The sequence below is a fragment of the Thunnus albacares genome, chromosome 4 (assembly GCF_914725855.1).
Source record: "Thunnus albacares chromosome 4, fThuAlb1.1, whole genome shotgun sequence".
Taxonomy (NCBI): Eukaryota; Metazoa; Chordata; class Actinopteri; order Scombriformes; family Scombridae; genus Thunnus; species Thunnus albacares.
The window spans coordinates 37426853-37449378 of NC_058109.1; the positions used below are offsets into that span (position 1 = coordinate 37426853).

Genomic DNA, 22526 nt, shown 5'->3' on the forward strand with positions numbered 1-22526 from the left:
GTTTGTCTGTAAATCAGCCAGGACAATCTTGAAAAAGAAGACTTCCCTGGTTAAATAAAAGTTAAATAAAATAAAATAAATGAAAATATAGTTTGCATATTGCATTCTCTCTAGCAGTATTATTTATGGATTTTTGCACATGTTCTTTTTGTACTTAAGGGTCCAAACTTAACAGCAGCAAAGACTGGATAGCAAATAAAGTAAGTACAAATTGTAAACTATGTCTTACTGTATGTGTACTTAATGTGATAAGGTGAATAAATGTATGCATGATTGCTGGCTGGGGTGGGGTCAGATGGGAGTCTGAAGTGACATCAAAAACTAAAAGTTTAATTTCATTAAGTGTGATATTTGGTGTCCTGAAAATATGTAAAAAATCAACAAATAATTGCTGTGACAGTGATTACCAGGAACAACACTTAAGATATAATCTGACAGGAATCTTAATAACATTGGCAACATGAACAGTAACTGTGTGATGGGGGATTGTTAAGTTCATCAGGAGAGCTCTTTGACTATTTCAGTCCTAGATCAGTGGGAAAGCCTAACGGGCAGAAGTGGTGCCAAACAGCAGTCAGCTGACGTTTGACTCACCATTTCAACAAAGTAATTACTTGCAGTTGTTACATGGCCTCCATTTCATAATGCAGGGATATTAAAACACAATGACAGGGGCCACTTGAGAGCTACAAACATCTTAAATGATTGGACTCAGGACCTTTAGTCACAGTTTTTGGCCCATCATTTTTTGAGGTGAGATGCCAACTGTGATGACTTGGATAAAACTAATACTATAAAAATCTGTTTTTTGTTCATGACATAAAAACCACATTCTCTAATTATTTAAAGAGGACCTATTATGCTCATTTCCAGCTCTAAATTTTGATTGGACTCCACTATAGTAGTGTTGCATGGTTTTCCTAACCACTTTTCCTTGATCTCGATAGAAAACGTCATTAGGTCAAGGAAAGATGTGAGTGAGAATTTATAAGGACTTAGGAAAAAGACAACTGTAGTGCTAAGAGAATCTGACTACCCTTACAGTGGGCTACGTAATTATGTGACGTCTGATGTTATCGACGTGGGTCTGCCATGGTGAAACTACAATGGTCTGGAGATGGACTACAAAAAGTGCATCTTAGATACTTCATTCTGTGTGTTCTTACTGTGTTGTTTCATACAGGCTACATAAACGTGGACAGCACAGTGAAACAAAGAGAAACTCTTCAGTCAGGCTTTAGGGGGGGACCCAGGGGGTATGGGGTATATATAAAATTTAACACACATAGCCAAATAAATAATGTAGGCTAATATAATACTTGTACTTTTTTGTAGATTTTCATGTGGTGTGAATGTCCAGGTTTATAAAGTGAAACACTTTGTAATAAAGCAGCCCTTCTCAGGATGAATCCTGAGCTCCATCAGAGCTTTTGGGGCATTTTTATTTTAAATAGCTAAAAGTCCAAACTCTGTCTTCTCTGCAGAGATTCCTCTGTCCTGTCAAGTAATTACAGTTTTCATTTTTGCTGTTTAACTGCAATGTCTGTAGTGACACTACTGTACGCATGGAAGCGTTTCCATATAGTGAACACACTCTCTCTAATCATTAAGGTAAATCATTATAAGAAAAACATTTTGTTTTACAATAAGTTAGTTGTTGCCTGATTGGACAGGTAAGCCTATTATTATGCACAGACAGGAGTTTCAGTGTTACTGTGTTCAGGGGACTTGATGGTCAGTTCCTCACGGAGGTGAACTTTTTAGTTCCTCAGATACTCTTGACATAGGCTTTCATACTAGTCCATTTAAAAGTTCAGTTCACCCTTTTTACCCTCTCTTAACTCTGTTTTATTTGTCCAGGTTTGGAGATTTCTGTTTCTGGGATTTTTGCCTCAACATCAATACTGTGGCTCCTTAACAGACTTTGTTAGTCAGGTTATATATATCAAATTTATATCAAGTCAAGTAAAATCAAGTTTATTTATAAAGCACATTTAAAAACAACCAGTTGACCAAAGTGCTGTACATAAAATTAAAACAACATAAGGTAAGAGCAAAAAAAAAAAGTCAAGAGAGTAGAGATGACACAACAATACTATCCCATATGCAAACAAAAATAAACAAATAATAGTAAAACATAGGGCTTTAAGGACACTCAAAGGCCCAAGAGAACATGTGGATCTTAAGTTTAGCCTTAAAAGTGTCTACAGAAGGGGAATGCTTAATTTCAAAAGGTAAACTGTTCCAAATTTTGGGGCAGCTATGGCAAATGTACGGTCACCCTTACCCCTCAGCCTCAATCGAGGGACAGCCAGGAGCAGCTGGTCTGAGAATCTGAGAGATCTGGTGTTGGGGAGGGGGCAGAGGAGCTCCAAGATGTACTGAGGTGCCAGAACCAGTTGCTAGACTACTGTTTAGGATGCTTGATATTGTAGGACCAACAGTGTCAAATACTTCTTTTAAGACACATGATGGGAGAATATCCAGATGACAAGAAGTTGGCTTAGTGTGTGTGACTGTGTCTGTAATATGAGCAAGGGGCACAGGCTGCGTGAGCAGCGCGTGTGTCTTGGAATGACTTGCTTTTCATTTCGGCACCCATGTTAACAGGTTACAGCAGCCATACTTGGCTTGGCTGCTGCTGCGCGTCATCTAGAGATTTGGGGTCTCACCTATTTTTTCAGGGTGACGCGCGCGGTTCTCAGCAAAAACAGACAGAGAAAATGACCTGTTGCCAGTCATATTAACATCATACCAGCAACATTACACCTTTCACTATGGTTTCAATGCCTATATATGTAGAATGTCTCACAGACATAAATGTCACTACTGCAGGTCAGCCTGCGCGGTGCACTCCAAGGCAGGGAGCCTCTCTGGCTGGGAACTCCAGCATGGAGAGTCAGTGACACAGGGGTTCCTGCCTGTTGTTTCACCTGCTTCAAGGCAGAGATTTTGTGGTGTTACTTTCCTTATTTGTTTTTATTTATTTTTCCTTATAGTGTGTTTGGCTCGTTTGGGGAACTTGGTGTCGCCTGGAGGGATTTTCTTCGCTTGGAGCGGTGACAGCGATGTTTAACTGGCAGAATGATTGATATAATCAATAAAAAAAAACATCCTTTGTGAGGACTGTATGTGACTGACACAGAAGTATCCCCAACCAGACCCCACCATGCCCATCAGAAAGAAAGCTGCTTTCACCTCACATATTATTTATTTATTTTCCTCACATAAACAATTGAGCACACGCTTCTTAACTTTTTTCTGACTAAACTAAATATAAATGAAATTTATAATGAAATGATATGAAACATGTTATTATTGATGGGCATTATCAAAGCCAAACTCTGTGTAGAACAGTGGAGGCTGGTCCATAGAGGCAGAGGAGGTTGATCCTCCCCTTTTTGAGAGGCAAAAGGGAGATCAAAATAATAAAAAAGAATATTTGGTTTAAATAAACCATTACATCTCAGTATTATTTATAAAGTATTTTTTCTCTCTTCTTTGAAAAAAATCCATTACTGAAATTCTGTTTAAAATGTTTCAACAGCAACACCTGCAGGGCGAAAGGAGAAAGGGCAGTGTGTGAAGTGGTGGGGGGGGGGGGTGCAATTGGTGGAGGTGGAGTGGGGGACAGAGGAGGACGGGTGCCTGCTGTCCTCCGCAGGGCAGGATCTCTTACATTGGTCTTAATGGGGTTTTTTTCTTGCTAATCTGTGATTTGCCATCACACGTAAAATGACGCTCCAAGGGAGGCTGTCCTCCCTAATCAGTCAACAACCAGAATGCAATATTGACATCGACTTGGTCCAATGATAGTTTCCAGATTTAATTTTCAATTCTCTCCACTGTAAGGCAGAGGAGCAGCAGTAGATAACAAGCAGTAGATAGCTCCTTGCATTAGCCAATGCAACAGTTGGCTTGTTGTAGCAGCCTGAAGGACTCTTTATACATCCATGGAAGGACTGTTAAGGACTGTTGTTAAGCTAATGGGAGAAATTATCTGGACTGTGCAGTGCAGCAGCAGCAGGCCAGTGCCAGGGAGGCTGGAGAGAGAAATAACCGGAGAAACAACCAAGAGAGTTAGCTTGTTTGTCATTGTTGCTAATGATATCAGACTGGTTAAGCAGCAGCCATAAAGTTCTGTTGACTAACAAACAAGATGACCAACAGCTATAAATGGATGTTATGACATGAATACTTCATTTCCATGATAGAAAGAAGAAGACGTCAGATAACATGAGTCAGATACAGCTTCTCTCTCTCTGTCTCTTTGGTCGCTAATTTCATCTCTGATGGTCAAATGTCTCTGTGTGGCTTTTTTGTGTTTTTTATCTCCTTAACAAGAATGCAACAGAGATCATATAATGTGTTGTGGGTAACGTTAGTTTGCTTGTTGAAGTTACAGTGAGCTGTCTGGACTCACTCATTCATTCATTTTTAATTGAGTGGTTGTTCAGTCACCTGTTGATGTTGTATGATTAGTGAATGAGTGCAGGAGGTCTGGCTGCTTGCTTCTGACAGTTTCTTTAGTTCGTTTTTAAGCTGAGCCATATATTTAGTAATAAGCTTAAAGTAACTAGAATGACAAGTGTTAACTAGTGGTGTAACAGATTGTAGTCGATCCGTGTTCCATACTGTGTTCCACAGTTCGGCAGGCATATGAACTGCGGATTAATTGCAAAATTGAACATCTCATTTAAGACAAAGTAAACAAATGTGTTTACTTTCACGTGTCACTAACAGGGATTTTGAAGAGCAACGATCAAACCAGCATCTAACGTTCCAAAGTGACATTTGAGTTATGTTTACCTGCTGTTTAATGTGCTGCAGCTCAGCAGCTAATTAGCATCTAGCTGCAAACTGACGTTAGCGGTGAATGTTTATTATCATCAAGTTTTGATGATGTGGATAGAGGCTGTTTCACTCACTGTTTAAAAGAGGAAGGTTTCATGCCTCATATTGCAATAACTGAGCATTGAATATTTTATATATTTTATTTTATTTTATTTAAACATTGGACATCTTAAAGTTCCTTGCTATTTCTGGCTGTAAGTGTGTTACAGAACAAATGTAAAAAAATTTTTTATTTGTCTCCCCCCTTTTTTTCCCGCTGATGCTAATAATGATCTGATCCGTGACTCAAATCCGTGATGCAATCCGAACCGTGAGTTTTGTGTTCATGTTAACACCCCTAGTGTTAACATGTCAGCTTTGTAGACTATATTTTGTATATCGTACATATAGATAAGGGTGTGTAAGTCATGTATTTGATACAGGCATTAATACTTTCTGATGTGAACCTACACTTTTAGATCTGTGAATGTTTTTAGTGTTCAATCTTTCTTGTATTCAGTACTGATCTGAACCTGTATCACATTATAAGCTTTGTGCTAGTTTATATATTTCTGTATATTAAGAAAATATATAGGAAACACGTGTAAATCATGTGATATCTAATCTGTATGTGATGAGAACATAAATTTGTTGTCACAATAGAACAGTAAATTTGAATTTCATTTTGTTGGAAAGATGACACATTTGAACCACTCCATGGCTAAAATGAGCACTTCTTTGTTTAGAGACAATATGTATATGCTAAAGCAGCCTTTACACCACTCAAGCAAATTGTTTTATTGGCATATAAAATTGCCCCCCACCCCTCCGATTTCATCAGATGGGGCAATGATATAGTTTGATGCGGTTTGTTGTAAGATTCCATGTTGGTTTTCCTCCTGTCTTCCCCAATTTTTTGAGTCACCAGGTCTGTGTCCACTTTCACCCCCAGATTGTGCACAGTTGACTTGTGATACTGTGCCAAAGAACCCAGATCAACCAGGGGGATCACAAAAGTGCCACCAAAGACCATGACTTCTGTCTTTTTTTCATTAAAATTTAGGAAGTTTAGAGACATCCAGGCTTTAATGTCATGTAAACACTCATGCAATGGCTTAACACTGTAGGAGTCTGACTTTTTTAGGGGGACATAGATCTGACTGTCATCTGCATAGCAATGAAAAGAAATGCCATGTTTCCTGAGAATTGAACCAAGTGGGAGTAGATAGAGGGAAAATAAAAGAGGGCCAAGCACAGAGCCCTGTGGTACTCTGTGTCCTCCACTGCTCCCACATGAGAGGGGAGCAGTGGAGGACACAGAGTCATCAAGGCTGACACAGACGTTTGATGTGACAGGTAGGACCTGAACCATTCAAGTGCTGTGCCACTGATGCCCACCCACTGCTCCAAACGAGCAATCAGGATTTCATTGTCCACTGTATCAAAAGCTGCAGTCAAATCTAAAAGTACAAGGACAACACAGTGACCAGAGTCAGAAGCTAAAAAGATGTCATTAAAAACTCTTAAAAGCGCTGATTCTGTGCTGTGCAATGTTTTAAAACCGGATTGGAAAATCTCAAGAATATATTGTTCATTTAAATAGTCCATGAGCTGAGAATAGACAACCTTTTCTAAGATTTTAGAAAGGAAAGGCAATTTAGAGATAGGCCTGAAATTTGCCAAAACAGTAGGATCCAGCCCAGGTTTTTTTTAACAAAGGTTGCACAACGGCATGTTTAAAATGAACAGGAACCACTCCAGAGGACAGACTGCTATTAATAACTGTGAGAAAAGATGGTCCAACAGTCTGGAAAGCCTCCTTAAAAAGTTGGGGAGGGACAGTTTCATCTGGAGAACCTGAGGGCTTCAAATGACCAACAATCTCCTGAACAAAAGGGCAGGGTCACAGGCTCAAATGTGTCCAACCCAGCAGAGCAGGGGACAGACACTGAAGGGTCAATGGCAGGAGGTGAAATAAGTGCCCTGGTAGAAGTGACTTTATCAGTGAAGAAGTGAAGAAATTTTTCACACACAGCCGGGGAGGCCTCAATTCCAACAGTCTGTGGTGCATTCAGAGCAGAGTTGATCACTTTAAACAACACACGAGGCTTGTGGCAGTTTAACAGGACAATATCAGAAAAATATTTTCTTTTAGCCTCTTTCACAGTGGATTGGTAATGACGCCAGTAATCCCTCAACATTTGAAAAGACACTTGCAATTTGTCCTTTTTCCACTTTCGCTCAGCTATTCGACAATCCTGCCTGACGGGTTGTTTCATTCAGCCAGGGCTCCGCCCCCGATTTAGTTTTATGCTGTCTGGTCTTCAATGGAGCTGCAATGTCTATGGCAGTTTGACAGGTGTCGAGAAACCATGAGTTAAGAGCCTCTGTATCCTCATACACAGATTCAGGCATGACGCAGTTTTGACTGAAGGCATCTGAGAAATGAGCAGCAGTGGAAGGGTTAATAACTCGATATGTGCGAGCAGCAGCGCAAGGTTTAACTGTTTGACAGCAAACAGCAGCTTCAAACAGCACAGGCATATGATCAGAGAAAAAAGCGTCACATATCTCCAGGTTAAAAACAAGCAAACCATGAGATAAAACAAGATCAAGTGTGTGACCACGTTCATGTGTAGGCCCAAGCACAGACTGCACAAGATTAAAAGAGTCATTGATGTTTAAAAAGTCCCGCACAAAAGGATTTTCAGGGCAACACACATGAATATTACAATCTCCAACAATAAGGACCCGGTCATACTTAGGCATAATATCAGCCAAGAACACAGAAAAATCTGATAAAAAGTCTCTGTTGTATTTAGGAGGCTGATAAACCACAGCACACAACACGTATTAGAATGCCCCAGCTCAAACAGACTCAGTTCAAAGCTGGTGAAGGAGGATGACAGCGATATCTGTTTGCATTTAAAGTCACTCTTAAAAACAGTTGCAATTCCTCCTTCTCGGCCAGACGTCCTAGGAGAATTAAAATAGCAGCACTCATCAGATAAAAGTTCTGTGAAGACACTGGACTCACCAACACTCAGCCAAGTCTCGGAGATAAAGAGGAAATCCAGTTCCTGGGATATGAAGAAATCCTTAAGGATAAATGATTTATTCCCAAGTGATCTGGCGTTGACCAGACCAAACCTGGCAGGAGCTGGCGGGTCAGAGTGAACAGCTGACGAGGAGGCCCGATACAGAGGCCGCAGGATCCCCAGATTCACTCCGCGCCAGCGGAGACAAGGAGAGCAGGGTCTGTGGGGCTGGAACACCACATCCGAGCCCGCCACTGGGACCAAACAGGCAGCAACAGGGTCCAGGGAACGTCAAGAGACACACAGGCGAGGCCCAGCTCCATATCCGCCTCGATCAGAACGTACCAACCCGGCCCTCAGCCTCACAAGACAGCTGCTAGGCTTTACTTCGCGTTGGTGCCGTTTTTGCCACGGGGGTGGCGCTAGAGTGCGGCGGAGGTATGTCGGGATATCCGATAGGAAATGAGGGTCAGTTTTTCTCCCATAATGATCAAATTTGACAAGATTTTTGGCGGTGATTCTCAGATCTAGCAGCGTTTGGTGATCATACACCAGTAGAGTGTTGACAGTATGTGCAGCAAGTGTTAGAAACAGCAGAAACACACACAACAGTTGGAGCAGCTGACGGCTTGCCTGACACACTGGCGCCATCTTGCCAACCAACCTTCAGCGAGATTGATTGACATCTAGTTTCAGGTATTAGGAAACACAAAATGCTGATTCATCAATCTATAAGTCAAACTTGTCTTGATTTGGCTTTAAGTTTGAGCAAATTAATTCCCCATAAGTCAGTTTTGTTATTTTTTTACATTACAAACATTGATCTACAGTGGTATGAAAAAGTTTAGGCACCCCTCTGAGGCTGCATAATAATTTACTCTGTCTTCACAGAAAATGATCACATTGGCATGCCATTAATTTTCGATTAAAAGCTGAGTACTGGGGTACTTTCCAGACAAAGATTTGTAATGTAGCAATATTAAATTGTATGAAATTAAATCAGACGTGAAAAATAGGCTGTGCAAAAATGTGGGCACCCTTGTCATTGTGTTGATTTGAACACCTGTAACTACTTAGAACTGATTAATTGGAACACAAGATTGGTTTGGTGAGATCATTAAGCCTTGAACTTCATAGCCAGGTGCATCAAATCATGAGAAAAGGTATTTAAGGTTGTTCTTCTCTTTGACTCTCCTCTGAAGAGTGGCAACACGGGGGCCTCAAAATAATTCTCAAATGACCTGAAAACAAAGATTGTTCAACACTATGGTTTAGGGGAAGGCTACAAAAAGCTATCTCAGAGATTTCAGCTGTCAGTTACCACTGTGAGGAACATAGTGAGGAAATGGAAGACCACAGGCACGTTTCTTGTTCAGGCCAGAAGTGGCAGGCCAAGAAAAATATCGGAGAGGCAAAGGCAAAGGATGGTGAGAATGGTCAAAGACAATCCACAGACCACCTCCAAAGACCTACAACATCATCTTGCTGCAGATGGTGTCACTGTGCATCGTTCAACAATTCAGCACACTTAGCACGGGGAGAAGCTGTATGGGAGAGTGATGCAGAAGAAGCCTTTTCTGCACACACGCCACAAACAGAGTCGCTTGAGGTATGCAAAAGCACATTTGGACAAGCCAGCTTCATTTTGGAATAAGGTCCTATGGAATGATGAAAACTGAGTTATTTAGTCATAACAAGGGACGTTATGCATGGTGGCGAAAGAACACAGCATTCCAAGAAAAACACTTGCTACCCACAGTAAAATTTGGTGGAGGTTCCATCATGCTGTGGGGCTGTGTGGCCAGTGCCGGCACTGGGAATCTTGTTAAAGTTGAGGGTTGCATGGATTCCACTCATTATCGGCAGATTCTTGAGAATAATGTTCAAGAGTCAGTCACAAAGTTGAAGTTACGCCGGGGCTGGATATTTCAACAAGACAACGTCCCAAAACCCTGCTCAAAATCTACTCAGGAATTCATGTAGAGGAAAAAGTACTATGTTCTGGAATGGCTATCCCAGCCCCCAGACCTGAATATCATTGAAAATCTGTGGGATGATTTGAAGCGCGCTGTCCATGCTTGGCAAGCATCAAATCTAAGTGAACTGGAGATGTTTTGTAAGGAGGAATGGTCCAAAATACCTTCATCCAGAATCCAGACACTCATTAGAGGCTATAGGAAGCGTCTAGAGGCTGTTATTTTTGCAAAAGGAGGCTCGACTAAATATTAATGTGATTTTTCTGTTGGAGTGCCCAAATTTATGCACCTGTCTAATTTTGTTTTGATGCATATTGCACATTTTCTGTTAATCCAATAAACCTCATTTCACTACTGAAATAATGCTGTGTCCATCAGTTATTTGACTGATCAAAATGAAATGATCCAAACACCCAATGATTTATAAATGAAAATAATGGAAATTGTCAGGGGTGCCTAAACTTTTTCATACCACTGTATATTGAAGACAATATAGACTGATTTGTTTTTAAGATAGTGTGATTGGTCCATCTATCCAACAATAAGGCATACATTTATTTATGTGTGGTATATAAATAACAAAAATTAGGCAAATAAATATTATATAATATTTATTTATTATTATATAATATTATATAATATTTATATAATATTTATTTACCTAATTTTTGTGCACTTGTTTCATTTCAGCTCAGTGTAGAGAAATACACCCATATGGACAACCAACTTTCTGTGCACGCCTATGACGACACTGTCGACACCACGTATCTGTGACATGCCCACCCTGTGAAAAACTAGTGGTATCTGGGGGGCATTTGTAACAAGTAACAGTATAATATAACAGTAGCATTTACAACAACTGGCTGCGAGTTGAATTACTTAAATCAAATCCACTTGAGTGTCATTGGAACGAATGCTTCAGTGGAAGGGATACAACTCAAGGAAATCTGACCTTTTGTACAAAGGAGTTAAGTGCCACAAATTTGCTTAAATTTGAATGCTGATCTAGAAGTAGTGCAGAATCTTAAATATTTCTTTTTCATTTTACATGTCATAACTTGTGTTTTTAAATGTTTCTGAATTCTCAAACCTGATTATTAATCTGATTAATTCCAGGTTTATGTGACAATATTAGAGATTTTCAATGTGGTCTCGGACTTTTGGACCCCACTGTATATGTCTGTAGCTGTATGTCTGTGCACATGTTTTGTTTTATTATTATTATTATTATTATTATTATTATTATTATTATTATTATTATTATTATTTTGTCCTGTCTATTTATTTTTCTAATCTCATGTAACCACAGTAAAATGGAATAGTCTCTCCACTTTGTTCATTGAGGAGAAAAAAACATTGCATCATCGTTGGTAATCTGTATTTGAATCTGGTTTTGGGTTGTATAGTTGTCTTTCTTTTGTATTGGGTGACACAAAAGTAATTCTTTTACAATCATTCACTGAAATTTTTTATTGAGACTTTAACAGTGACAGTTATTTTCTTTTCCCCCTATGAATGTATAAATTAAATAAAATACAGTCAGTGAAAATATCAGATCTAACATAGGATAACAACAGACATCAGTCATTTTCCATAACGTAGACCAAATGAGTTGAAGTTGTATGAGGACATGTCTTGACGTTTCTTGACAGTCTGTTGTAGGACAACCTTTGGGATCCACCATCCTGTCCTGGGAAACTTTCTATCAGCTGAATGGACCTTATCAGCAGGTAAATTCCCGGAAGACATTGATGATTGCAGTATTGATACATGGCTTAAATCTCTCAGAGCTTTGAGTATGACCTGGTCTGCAAGACAAACAAGAGAAAGATGTCTGACTTCAAACAATTTAACTTACAGCTTGTCTACACAGAAAGTGTTTCAGCCATGTGTTTCAGTTGTCTGATTACTTCTATTTTGATCAACACAGACCTTATCAATACAATCACCATATATGTCTAAACACAACCATGCACTATTACGTTTGATTTTGTTCAACTGTGAACAGCTCCTCCATTTCCTTTGTGCATCATATTGTGAGATAATAGTGTCCATCAACAGCTTTTAGTATACATACTAACTGCTTTGAGTATACTTAATTTTGTCACCTTTCCAGTGTGAACACACTACATATTCAGGACCTGCTTAGAATTAGTGTGTAGTTTGGATTTGGGACACATCTACTGACAGAGGACTGAACCTGCTGCTGCTCTTCTACACACTCCTTTCGCTACACATCCAGAGAAGACAATGTGTAAGTCAACTTATTCATAAATGCTTATGAGAAGGACTCCAAAGCTTGTCAGTTTTAATGTTGGTTAACCAAAGTAAATTGATAAAACATTAAAAGTACTTAAATTCTCTTATTTCTCCCAATAGCACCCACAAATCCCCAAAGCTAATTCTCAAACCAAAAAAGATAAACATAAGGAGATAAGATAAACAGGAGGTAGAGTGGGTCGTCCACTAATTGGAGGATTGGCGGTTCGATTCCCACCTCCTCCAGTCCGCATGTTGATGTGTCCTTGGGCAAGATACTTAACCCCAAATTGCTCCTGATAGCTGTGCCATCAGTGTGTGAATGATTTCCTCTGATGGGCAGGTTGGGACCTTGCATGGTAGCCCCTGTACCCGTTCAGTGTATGAATGTGTGTGAATGGGTGAATGTGATTCATAGTGTAAAAAGCGCTTTGAGTGGTCGGAAGACTAGAAAGGCGCTATACAAGTACAGCCCATTTACCATTTACCATCAAGAGAAGTAGTGAATTTCTTGGAGCATAACCATCATGAAAATATGTGGAGCCCTGTCAGTAAGGAAGCATTATCAGTGATGATGGATGAGACACTCTGGCCAATTCTAATGCAGGAAAATCATCAGGAAACACACTCATCTATTTAATTTGTATTTCAGCTGCTGTACAGTAGTTTAGTCATCCACTGATGTCACTACAGCTATCTACACTGGCTGTGTTAACAGCTCACACTTTAAACATGTTACTCTTGTTTGGGCCCCAACTTGATTTTTTTCGAACTCATTTTATGTTCTAAGAAGATCGATTGTATGTTTGGCTGTAAAACATCTGGGTTCTGTTCCAGAAGTAGGAAAACCTAATTCAAAATCACATTGACATTTCTAAAATAAAAGTCCAGTGTTGGAACAGAGCCTCAACAGTATGCAGTGTTAACTTAATATGTTTAGATATAGACAGTAGTTTTTTGTTTTTTTTAAGAATCTAATTCGATATTTATATTTTTCATCCCTCCAAAAGAGTTCAAGTAGAATCAATGCCAAGGCTGAGGAACACCATTCTTCAAAAATATATTCCCTCATATGGTGTGTTGATGATGGTGGTGGAGAGCGCTGTCTAACATGTCAGTCCAAAATCTCCCATAGGTGTTCAATTGGGTTGAGATCTGGTGACTGTATAGGCCATAGCATATGATTCACATCATTTTCATACTCATCAAACCATTCAGTGACCCCTCACGGCCTATGAATTGGGACATTGTCATCCTGGAAGAGACCACTCCCATCAGGATGGAAATGTTTCATCATAGGATAAAGGTGATGACTCAGAACAACTTTGCAGTGACCTTTCCCTCTAAGGGAACAAGTGGACCCAAACCATGCCAGCAAAATACCTCCCAAAGCATTACAGAGCCACCGGATCCCCTCAGTGTAGGGGTCACGCATTCAGGCCTGTACTGGTTTTTCCTTTAATTTGTCATCCGTCTGTATGCACAGTATTAGAGGATATTATTATAAATCTATAAGCGCTTTATTCTGCAATTATTTTTAAGTTACGCTTGTTTAAATTATTTGTTGTCATCTTGGATTTCTACAACCAAGATTATAATACATCAGATAACGTGGATGAGGTGAAAAGGAATTAGTAAATTCACGCTCAGTATTGGGGAAATGCAAGCCAGACTTTCCTGAATCCTGACACCTGCCACATCCTGGCATCATTCATTTCAGCAGCTGCTGTGCTGCTGCACAGCTGACCCTCTCCTCTGCGCTCCAGGTGAGACAGCACTGGTGAAATATTGAGCAGACTTTGATTTAACATTTGATTTGGCTTATATCTACAAATTGAAAGGTGCTTATGGAATAGTTATGACTCACTACAAGCTCAAATACAGATAACACTGCTGGTTTGAATGTTTATGATAACGTGGATCTATAATATATGTTTGATATGAAGTGAAATTAAATGTGTGAGAGGATTATTATGCAATCCAGCTTCAGTTCACTACCTCACCATCTATGTCGCCAATTTCCCCGAATGTATGCATGGATCAGAGTTTACGTACAGGTGCACACATTCTCCCATCAAATTTATTTTTATAGATCACAACTTTTGCATGGGAAGTGGTGTATCCCTCTTACAGGCCCCATTCTGTGCATATGTAACAGTTATAAATGAGACTCCAGGACACTTAAGTGGCTATGGTTAGTTCTGACATGTCTGTAATAACAGCAGGACAGTTAAGTGTCTGTGGTAAGTTCTGACGTGTCTGTAATAACAGCAGGACAGTCGAGTGTCGAGTCTCATGTAGCAAAGAAATGCTACATGACAGATCACACTGAGTTACAGAAGCTAGTGGAACACAGGATAACCGGACATGACTTCATGACTCTATGAGCCCTAGCCAAAGCTTTGTGAGTGGACTGCACATATATAGCACCTTTCTAGTCTTCTGACCACTCAAAGCACTTTTACACTACAAGCCATATTTACCCATTCATGCTCACACTCGCACACTGATGGTGGCAAGCTACCACACAGGGTGCTGGCGCAGCCATCAGGAGCAATATCTTTCCCAAGGACACTTTGATATGTGGACTGGAGGAGCCGGGAATCAAACCGCCAATCTTAAGATTAGTGGATGACGCGCTCTACCTCCTGAGCCACAGTTGCCACATCCAGCGGCAATGTGGTTGACCACTACTGTACTAATGATATGTTGACAGAATATAATCCAGGGTCATGCATTGATCTGTATTTGCATAATGCTTTTACAAGCCTTCAAAACACTGATTATACCTTCTCTATAGTAGGTGGATTTAAGACTGTTGGTGGTGTAGACCTCTGTTGACAAAGCAGCCATCATCAGAACGAGTCGTAGCATCATGACAGACAGTATGTTAGAGCTGCTGAAGTTCCTCTGCAAGTAGACAGAAATGATGGAAATAAACACTAGACAGTCAATATCACACAAAATAACTAAATTTGCAAAACATATCCTGACTTTAAGTGTCCCAGTAAAGCTGAAAACACCACAGCCACACCATGTATGATGTGCGTCAAGTACCGCCCCTAACACCAACAGGAAGCGTCTCTCTGCAGCATGTCAATAGTTCTATGCAACACTTTCTCATCCCAGGTCGTCAAATACTGATGCTTTGTCACACCTCTCTGGCGTCTCATGCAGACACACAAGGTATGGTAATGCTTTATATTAAGGACATGATGGCATTAGTTAATAGGTAATAAGGCCCTTATAAGTCCTTGTAAGATTTTTATTGACATTTTGTTAATAAAACTAGTGTTAATATTAACATCATTAACACATTTATTGTTAGATCATAAGACATTTATAAGCATTTATAAGAAACCTTTTAACAGTTTATAGGATGCTTAAGAATGTTAATAAAAGCCTTTTGAGTTTCTCATAATTGTTTATAATAGCATTAAAAACACATTAATTGAGTTTAACTAACTTACCTATTATGTCATTGTTAAACCTTTACAAAGCTTTTTTCTGTTGCTTTATTAAGGTTGAAAAAACTTTATTATTCATTAATTAGCTGTTAACTATGCTTTTGTAGCTCTAGGTGGAATGAGCACTATATGTTATAAAGGTTGATAAAATGTGAATAAAAAATTACATATAAATACAATATTTTAGCAGTGAAGCACAAAAACACACTTTAAGACAATTTTTTTTTTTAAAGTTTTCATCACTTTCATATAAATGCAACCACAAAGAGAACGTTCTATAAAACATAGCTGCAAATAAGCCTTTGAAAAAACATAGTACAATTATTAGTGCAATTACGGTATCTTTTAACATTGAGATAAACTGTATATTGTAAAAGACATTCTGAAAATGTGATATAAAACATCACTATAGTGCGATGGTGCAAAAGTAGTGCAATTTTAACAAAAAATTAGGTAGGTTTTAATTTTTAAAAAACTTTTTAAAAATCCCATTAAACAATGTTTAAACATTTCTATTGATATATTTATAATGTATCAATGCATAGCAGCTGCTGTTTTGCACATCAGCTAGTCTCTGTCAACATGGATGAAACATTGGCAATCCAAACATTCAGCGCTAAGTCTATTAGATACAATCATATACAATCACTGGAAGAATTACAGAGTGGGATGCACCAGCATCAAAGTTGTTATTAATTGACAATTACTGGCCATATCTGTGAGATATTCTGATGACTGGTCCACAAAGACAAGCAACATGCTGCTAAATGATGCAACACTGGGAATAGTAGGGGAACAAATCAGGAGTGATTCAGCATAATGTCAACTCAATTTCACTGAATAACTTTTCCCCTTCCAAAAGCAATTCAAAAATTCCCCTTCCCACCAGTTTCCCTGATTTCTTAAGGGCCTGAACTGCATCGTCAATACCTGTACTGCCACGAATGGCATCTAGACACTTTCGAGCAAAATCACTGAGCTTGTGCTTTCTTGTATGCTGATCTTTGAACTCGGCATACTTTTGAGTTGCAGTAATAGCGAGTTCTGCAATTGCTGCATTCATGGCAATTGTGTTGCAATCCACTCCCACCGTTTTGCAAGCAGCAGCCATGGATTTCTTCTTCTTGTAGGCCCACAATACTTTCCGGTAACATGCAGTTAGCTCTGGACCATGTGCTTAAGATGTTGAAGAAGTAAACTAGGTATTAGCCTCTGTGACAAAGGATCTTATTTTTCATTCACTCACCTAAAACTTTCATGACGTAAACTAACGATGCAATGCTAACTAACAGCATTCAGCAGCCATAGCCAAACAAAGCTGCAACAGTGTCTCAGCTTGCTTGCACAGTTGGGATGCAAGATTCATTTAGAACACATTATCTATCAATTCCAAATAATGTATCTGAATCCAGTTACATCCCTAGTGTCTTGACTGGTTTGGCTGACCCCCCAGATGTTGCCAAACCAGTCAAGACACTGAAGGAGTAATCGGATATGGTTAAATTATTCGGATCATATTAAGTTCAGTTCACTAAACCCAAAATAGCTGTTAATAATCAATTTTTAGTTTTAAATGATTAACATAAATTACCCCTTGAAACACAGCTCTGTGTGTCCGTTTTGCTTCCTTTCTGCCTTGTTTATTTCTTTCCCTTCTTCTTTGTCTTCATGTTCTTATTTGATTTCTTCCTCTTCCTCTTATTTTTGCTGAGGCTGAGGAGCTTGAAGAGTCTGAGGAGGAGTCAGTAGAGGATGAGTTACTTGACTCAGATAACCCAGACAAATCAGAAGCTGACTCGACAGAGGCCACAGAGGATGGCCCATCATTTCTTATGTTGGTGTTTCTTGATGCTGTATAAAGACAACACAATGAAACATTGACCACAATAGACAGTTAAGAGAGGAGTGGAGAGGAGAGGAGACAGGTTATAATAAGCCTTTAGGCAGTTTAGACATGGTCTGTAAAAAAGGGCTTACAGTACAATATTAGGAAGGTGTCCCTGATGTTTAGGGCACAAAGTATACACATCTATTTAACAAAGTAAAATTACATTATACTCTGTATTGGTTAAAAAAAAAATTTTGGCTTCATACCATTTGTTACACAGATTTGGTGCAAAATTTAACCATTTGTGACCACTCGACAATTGATAAAAAATGGTCAAAAATCCCTCCAAAATACCACACTAATACACCAAAACCTTGAGGATCACTATAGAAAAATTCATGATATCAAAAACTTGACATTTGGAGATTTCTATAAGAATTGCTTTTTCCAGAGATTGTATGGCAACACTTCTGTTCTGGAAATTGCTGAGAAACCCCCTTATTGTCAATTTACCATTGTCATTTTATACAGTGAGGTCAAGTTTCAAAAAATAATCTAACTACAATGAAATGGCTACTATGGGGCTTAACATCATCACACATAATTACAATTGGGCTCATTGAATCCACAAGAATCTCAGCTTTCCAGTCATACCAATTTATGAAATTCCAAGACTGTTTAGGTTCCCCAGTATGCAGAAATATTCAAATACACCATATTTAGAATAAGAGAAAATATCGCATGTATACTGCATGCAAAAAACTGCATGGTTTTTGCCCAAAACTGCATGGGATTAGCATAAAGTGGGCATGTCTGTAAAGAGGAGACTTATGGGTACCCATAGAACCCATTTTTATTCAGATATATTGAGGTGAGAGGTCAAGGGACCCCTTTTAAAATGGCCATTCCAGGTCTTCCCTCACCAAAATTTAGCTTTTTAACTTTGGAGCAACAAGCTAGCATGACACAGTTGGAACCTTAGGTTGTCAGGTTTCATATGATACCTGTATCTTCACTCTAGTTTTAAAACTGAAGCCGCTACAGCCTCTGAAAGACAGTAATGTCCACCAAGGGTGTAGGCGCCTCCCTAGGTCTATATTATTAACACTTATGTAGTCTTATTGACACATAATAATGTTAATAAGCATCTTATAAGGACTTATAAGGGCCTTATTACCTATTAACTAATGCTTATTACAAGCACCTTAATATAAAGTGTTACTCAAGGGAACCTTTGGCATCCGTATAGTGATGTACTGGGCTTTCAACTAAATCCAATGTAGACCCATCTGAGGCAATATTCCACACTTAGAGCAACTAGTGCAGTATCTGCCCCCTCCTAAGAAGGAAAATTTCACCTTATATAGATGTCTCATGGTGTCTAATAATGACACTTGAGGGTGGCTTGTGCGCCGGTGTCAGACTGGTGCCCAATACTCTCTTTAAAACAATGAGAGCTGTACAGACAATAAAACATTTTGAAACCAATTTTTTGGTTGCCCAAATCATTGTTATGGATATTATGAATTTTAGACCATGGCTGCAGTCCTGTAACTATTTAGACTACCCAATAATAATAAAATAGCCTACTTAATTCAATCTCAAAATGTCTTCTGTGAAAAAGGCCTATTGCATCAGTCATATCTTGTGCATTGTAGAGGCCAGACAAACTTAAGAAATTAAGTGTTGACAGTGCAGAATTTACTCAATGTGCACACTCATCTACAAAACAAAATATGTCAAAAAATGTAAATAAACCTGAATACAAAACAAACATTATTAGTTATTTTATGATATGAAAGTCTGTAACTGAATGTAAATGTATATTTTAGACTGCAGCCATCAGATGACGTGTTTTAATGGACTCTGGTTGCGGGCAACAGACACAGCAGTGGACTCACTATTGAATGCACATTCAGGAAACATCAAACATCACACAGGAAACCCAAAATAATTACACCACATTCAAGGCCAGTTTTAGCTGCTAGGGGGCTCTCAGGCAAAAATGAGCTGTGAATCCCTATTGATCCCCCCACACACACATTCTTCCTTTTGCCCGGAAATAAAGCAGTATTCCTAATGTGGAATTATACCTAGCTCAAGTTTTCTGTTAAATTGTGATCATTTGATTTTACACAGGTTTCTTAGTAAGAGTACAGTAATTCCAGGCAGCATTGGGTGTAATTGATATTTTCCTTGATCATCAGTACTGATTCTTCTCCACTTCTAGTTTTTGGCATGTTAAGAATAAACCTGAAATACAGTGGAAACTGCTTATAGTGATCATGGTTACAGTGATCAACTGCTTATATGGATCAAAAAGCTTGGGACAGAATCATTCCTGTACTAATGCTGTTTAAATAATTCACTTAATAGCACAATTATCAGGCGTCGCAGTGCACCTTCACAGGGTTATGGGGAGGTGCGGGGTGCGGTTGTGGGCATCTTTATTTGTAACCGCTGTGAAACAATCAGAAAATAATGTTTTCTTCCTCTCAGTCTCGCCACCACCGCTGACCCGGTACATACCGGACACTAAAAAGATTCGTTCAAAAAGATTTGTTCGTTCATTTTTGCACTTCACTAGTTACCTGAGGCTGGTGGTGCATGCACAGTGAAATCATGACGGGAGAAAGTCATTTTATCTCATTGAAAAACATAGTCTCCTTGAAGCTTATGACAAATTGCCAAAAACAACCCAATGAGATGCAGCAGTGAAACAACAAGCGTTTGAAACAGCTGTTCTGTATTTTGAAACAGTCAATAAAATACAGAAAATAGCGAAGCTGTCCATTTCATTAGTTTATATTCATGTAATAATATACAAATGTCAATTAGATGGTAATCTGTGTGAGAAATTAAGAAAAAGAAACAAAATCAGTTATAATAATCATCCGCTCACAGTGATCAATTTGACTTGGACGGACATGATCGCTATAAGCGGTTTCCACTGTACATCAAAGCAAAAAAACACCTTTATTTTGAATGATTTGTGGGTTTCCATAAACAGTCATGAATGACAAGATGTTGCTCTGATTCCTCAGTGTTTAACTGTATATAGTATAATCTTCACCAAATTACCCACTCATCTCAATGAACAATCAGGCAATGATAAACGAACTAATACACATTACTCTTCCTGTCACTCCCTTACAATAAAGCCTTTACCAGCCAAGAGGTGTAAGGCTTTTATTCTGAAGCATTCAAGCAACAGCTTTCTGTTTCCTAATGTATGTATGTCATGTCATGTAGAATGTAAATTACATGCTCAACACACAAACCAAAACAACTAGTTACATGAGAGCCCAGATACCGCCATCTATTTTGTATCTGTACGTGTGAACGCACTGTGAGTCTGGCGTGTCAGCAAATACCTTGGTGTGTAAAAACAGATCTAAATTAAAGCTGCAAGCAGCAATGATCGGGCCCTTGCACCCGTGCGCATGTCGGGGTGTAGCGCAGTTAAAGGGCTTTTTTTGTAGGCATGCAGATGCATTCAGGACCGGTCTCTTATGGAACATTGCACGAAGGAGTTAAATATCATTTCCTGTGTCCACTATGTGGTGCTAGAGAACACATATTAAGTGTTCTCTAGCATGTTGCTGTATATCAACTGTAGACCACGCCTTGAAAATTTCATGTGAATCAGATGATGTTTGTCATATAAGGCTGACTTCCTCTTGCCAGTAGGCTGCGCTCTGACTATGACTCAATATTGACGTGTAGACATCTTCAGGACAGGATTCTTATCAAGCAGGAGAAATCTGGTGCAGGTTGGACAATGTACATTCAAGCTACAACAACTTCCTGTTTCATGGTGAAACGTCAAAGTTTACAGCATTGCCACGGCAAGGGCATTTAGCAAAAACTCAAGATTTTGATAACTTTTGACTTTTGACAATAAGATGACACTCTGATTTTGAAGTCATTATGATTACTTCTGTAGGAGGAGTTTGTTAAAATACAAGGCATGCAAAATCACCAAAATCGACCACTAAGTTCAAAATGGCTGACTTCCTGTTGGGTTTAAGCTATGGATCCAAGAGACTTTTTTGTGCGCCCTGGCATGATACATGTGTGTACCGATTTTCATACATGTAGGTTTAACATGGCGCAGGGGCTGCTTTGTTGAAATATTATAGGGGGCGCTGTTGAGCCATTCTGCCACACCCATGCCCACCACCTACACAGTATTACAGACTTGAAGACCTATCATGTGTGTACAAAGTTTTCAAGCATGTCTAGCCCCTTAAAAACAGCTTTGTATTTTGTGGCGAACAATGTGTTGCCATGACAACGGCTTTTGGTGAAAACTCAAAAGCTTCACTATTTAGCATCATCAAGCAACGAGAAGAATGATGAGTCCTGCAACAGATGGTATGGTATGGCCCCCACAGAGCCCTGATCTCAACATCATGGAGTCAATCTGGGATTACATGAAGAAGCACCTGACATGGCCTAAATAATGAATCCACAGAAGAACATTCTTTCTCCAGGATGGTTACAACAACCTACTTGCAAGTTACCATGAAAAACTGTGTTAAAGTGTACCGAGGAGGACTGCTGCTGTTTTAAAGGCAAAGCTGCTCACAGCAAATATTGATTTCATTTAGGTTTCTGCTGTTTACTCAACTTTTCGTAAGCATTCTCACTTTACTTTTAGTGCCTAAAACATTTGCACAGTACTGTATATACACACGCACACACACACATACACACATACATCATACATACATATAACTTCATGACTTTTATTATAAAATCTCCTATTGACACCTTTGGCTGTTTCCATCAGTCACATGATCCTAGCCTTGCATTTCATATCAAACTGCCAAGAGTCTCCCAGTCTCCCAGACACGTAAACATTTGTCGGTTTTAATGTTTTAAACAGACCACTGTTCTTTTTCTGTGGAGGGCATTTCCTAAGACAGCATAATATGTCACAATCAGATAATTTGGAAGAAAATTAAACTCAATGACTTCAATATTTATGTACTGAACCCTTACTTGTCCTGTCCCTTTCCTTTAACATGGACCAGTCCACACACAGATTCTGACTGAGTGCAGCTGGACACTGGTTGCTGGGGAACATGTAGCTTTGACCTCAGCACCAACATACCCCGCA

At 39.2% G+C, this 22526-nt stretch overlaps 1 protein-coding gene and 1 pseudogene across 1 annotated transcript; both read right to left on the reverse strand.

Moving 5' to 3' along the window:
• Window positions 1–11360: 11360 nt before the first annotated feature.
• On the reverse strand, window positions 11361–15010 carry kiss1 (KiSS-1 metastasis suppressor). The gene is made up of 2 exons (XM_044349695.1): window positions 14896–15010; window positions 11361–11655 (listed from the first exon to the last, which is right to left on the reverse strand). Exons 1-2 carry the CDS (start codon window positions 14981–14983, stop codon window positions 11432–11434), a joined length of 312 nt encoding a protein of 103 aa, XP_044205630.1. The 5' UTR covers window positions 14984–15010; the 3' UTR covers window positions 11361–11431.
• A 1326-nt stretch (window positions 15011–16336) lies between these two features.
• Window positions 16337–21575, reverse strand: LOC122981264 (annotated as a pseudogene).
• Between the last annotated feature and the right edge of the window lie 951 nt (window positions 21576–22526).

What these genes read in the sequence shown, in the direction of transcription:
- kiss1 (XM_044349695.1), bottom strand. Translation starts at nt 14,983, where the DNA reads ATGATGCTACGACTCGTTCTGATGATGGCTGCTTTGTCAACAGAGGTC. An exon ending in ATCCACCTACTATAGAGAAG is followed by an intron (nt 11,656 to 14,895) that starts GTATAATCAGTG and finishes TTTGTCTTGCAG; the next exon opens with ACCAGGTCATACTCAAAGCT.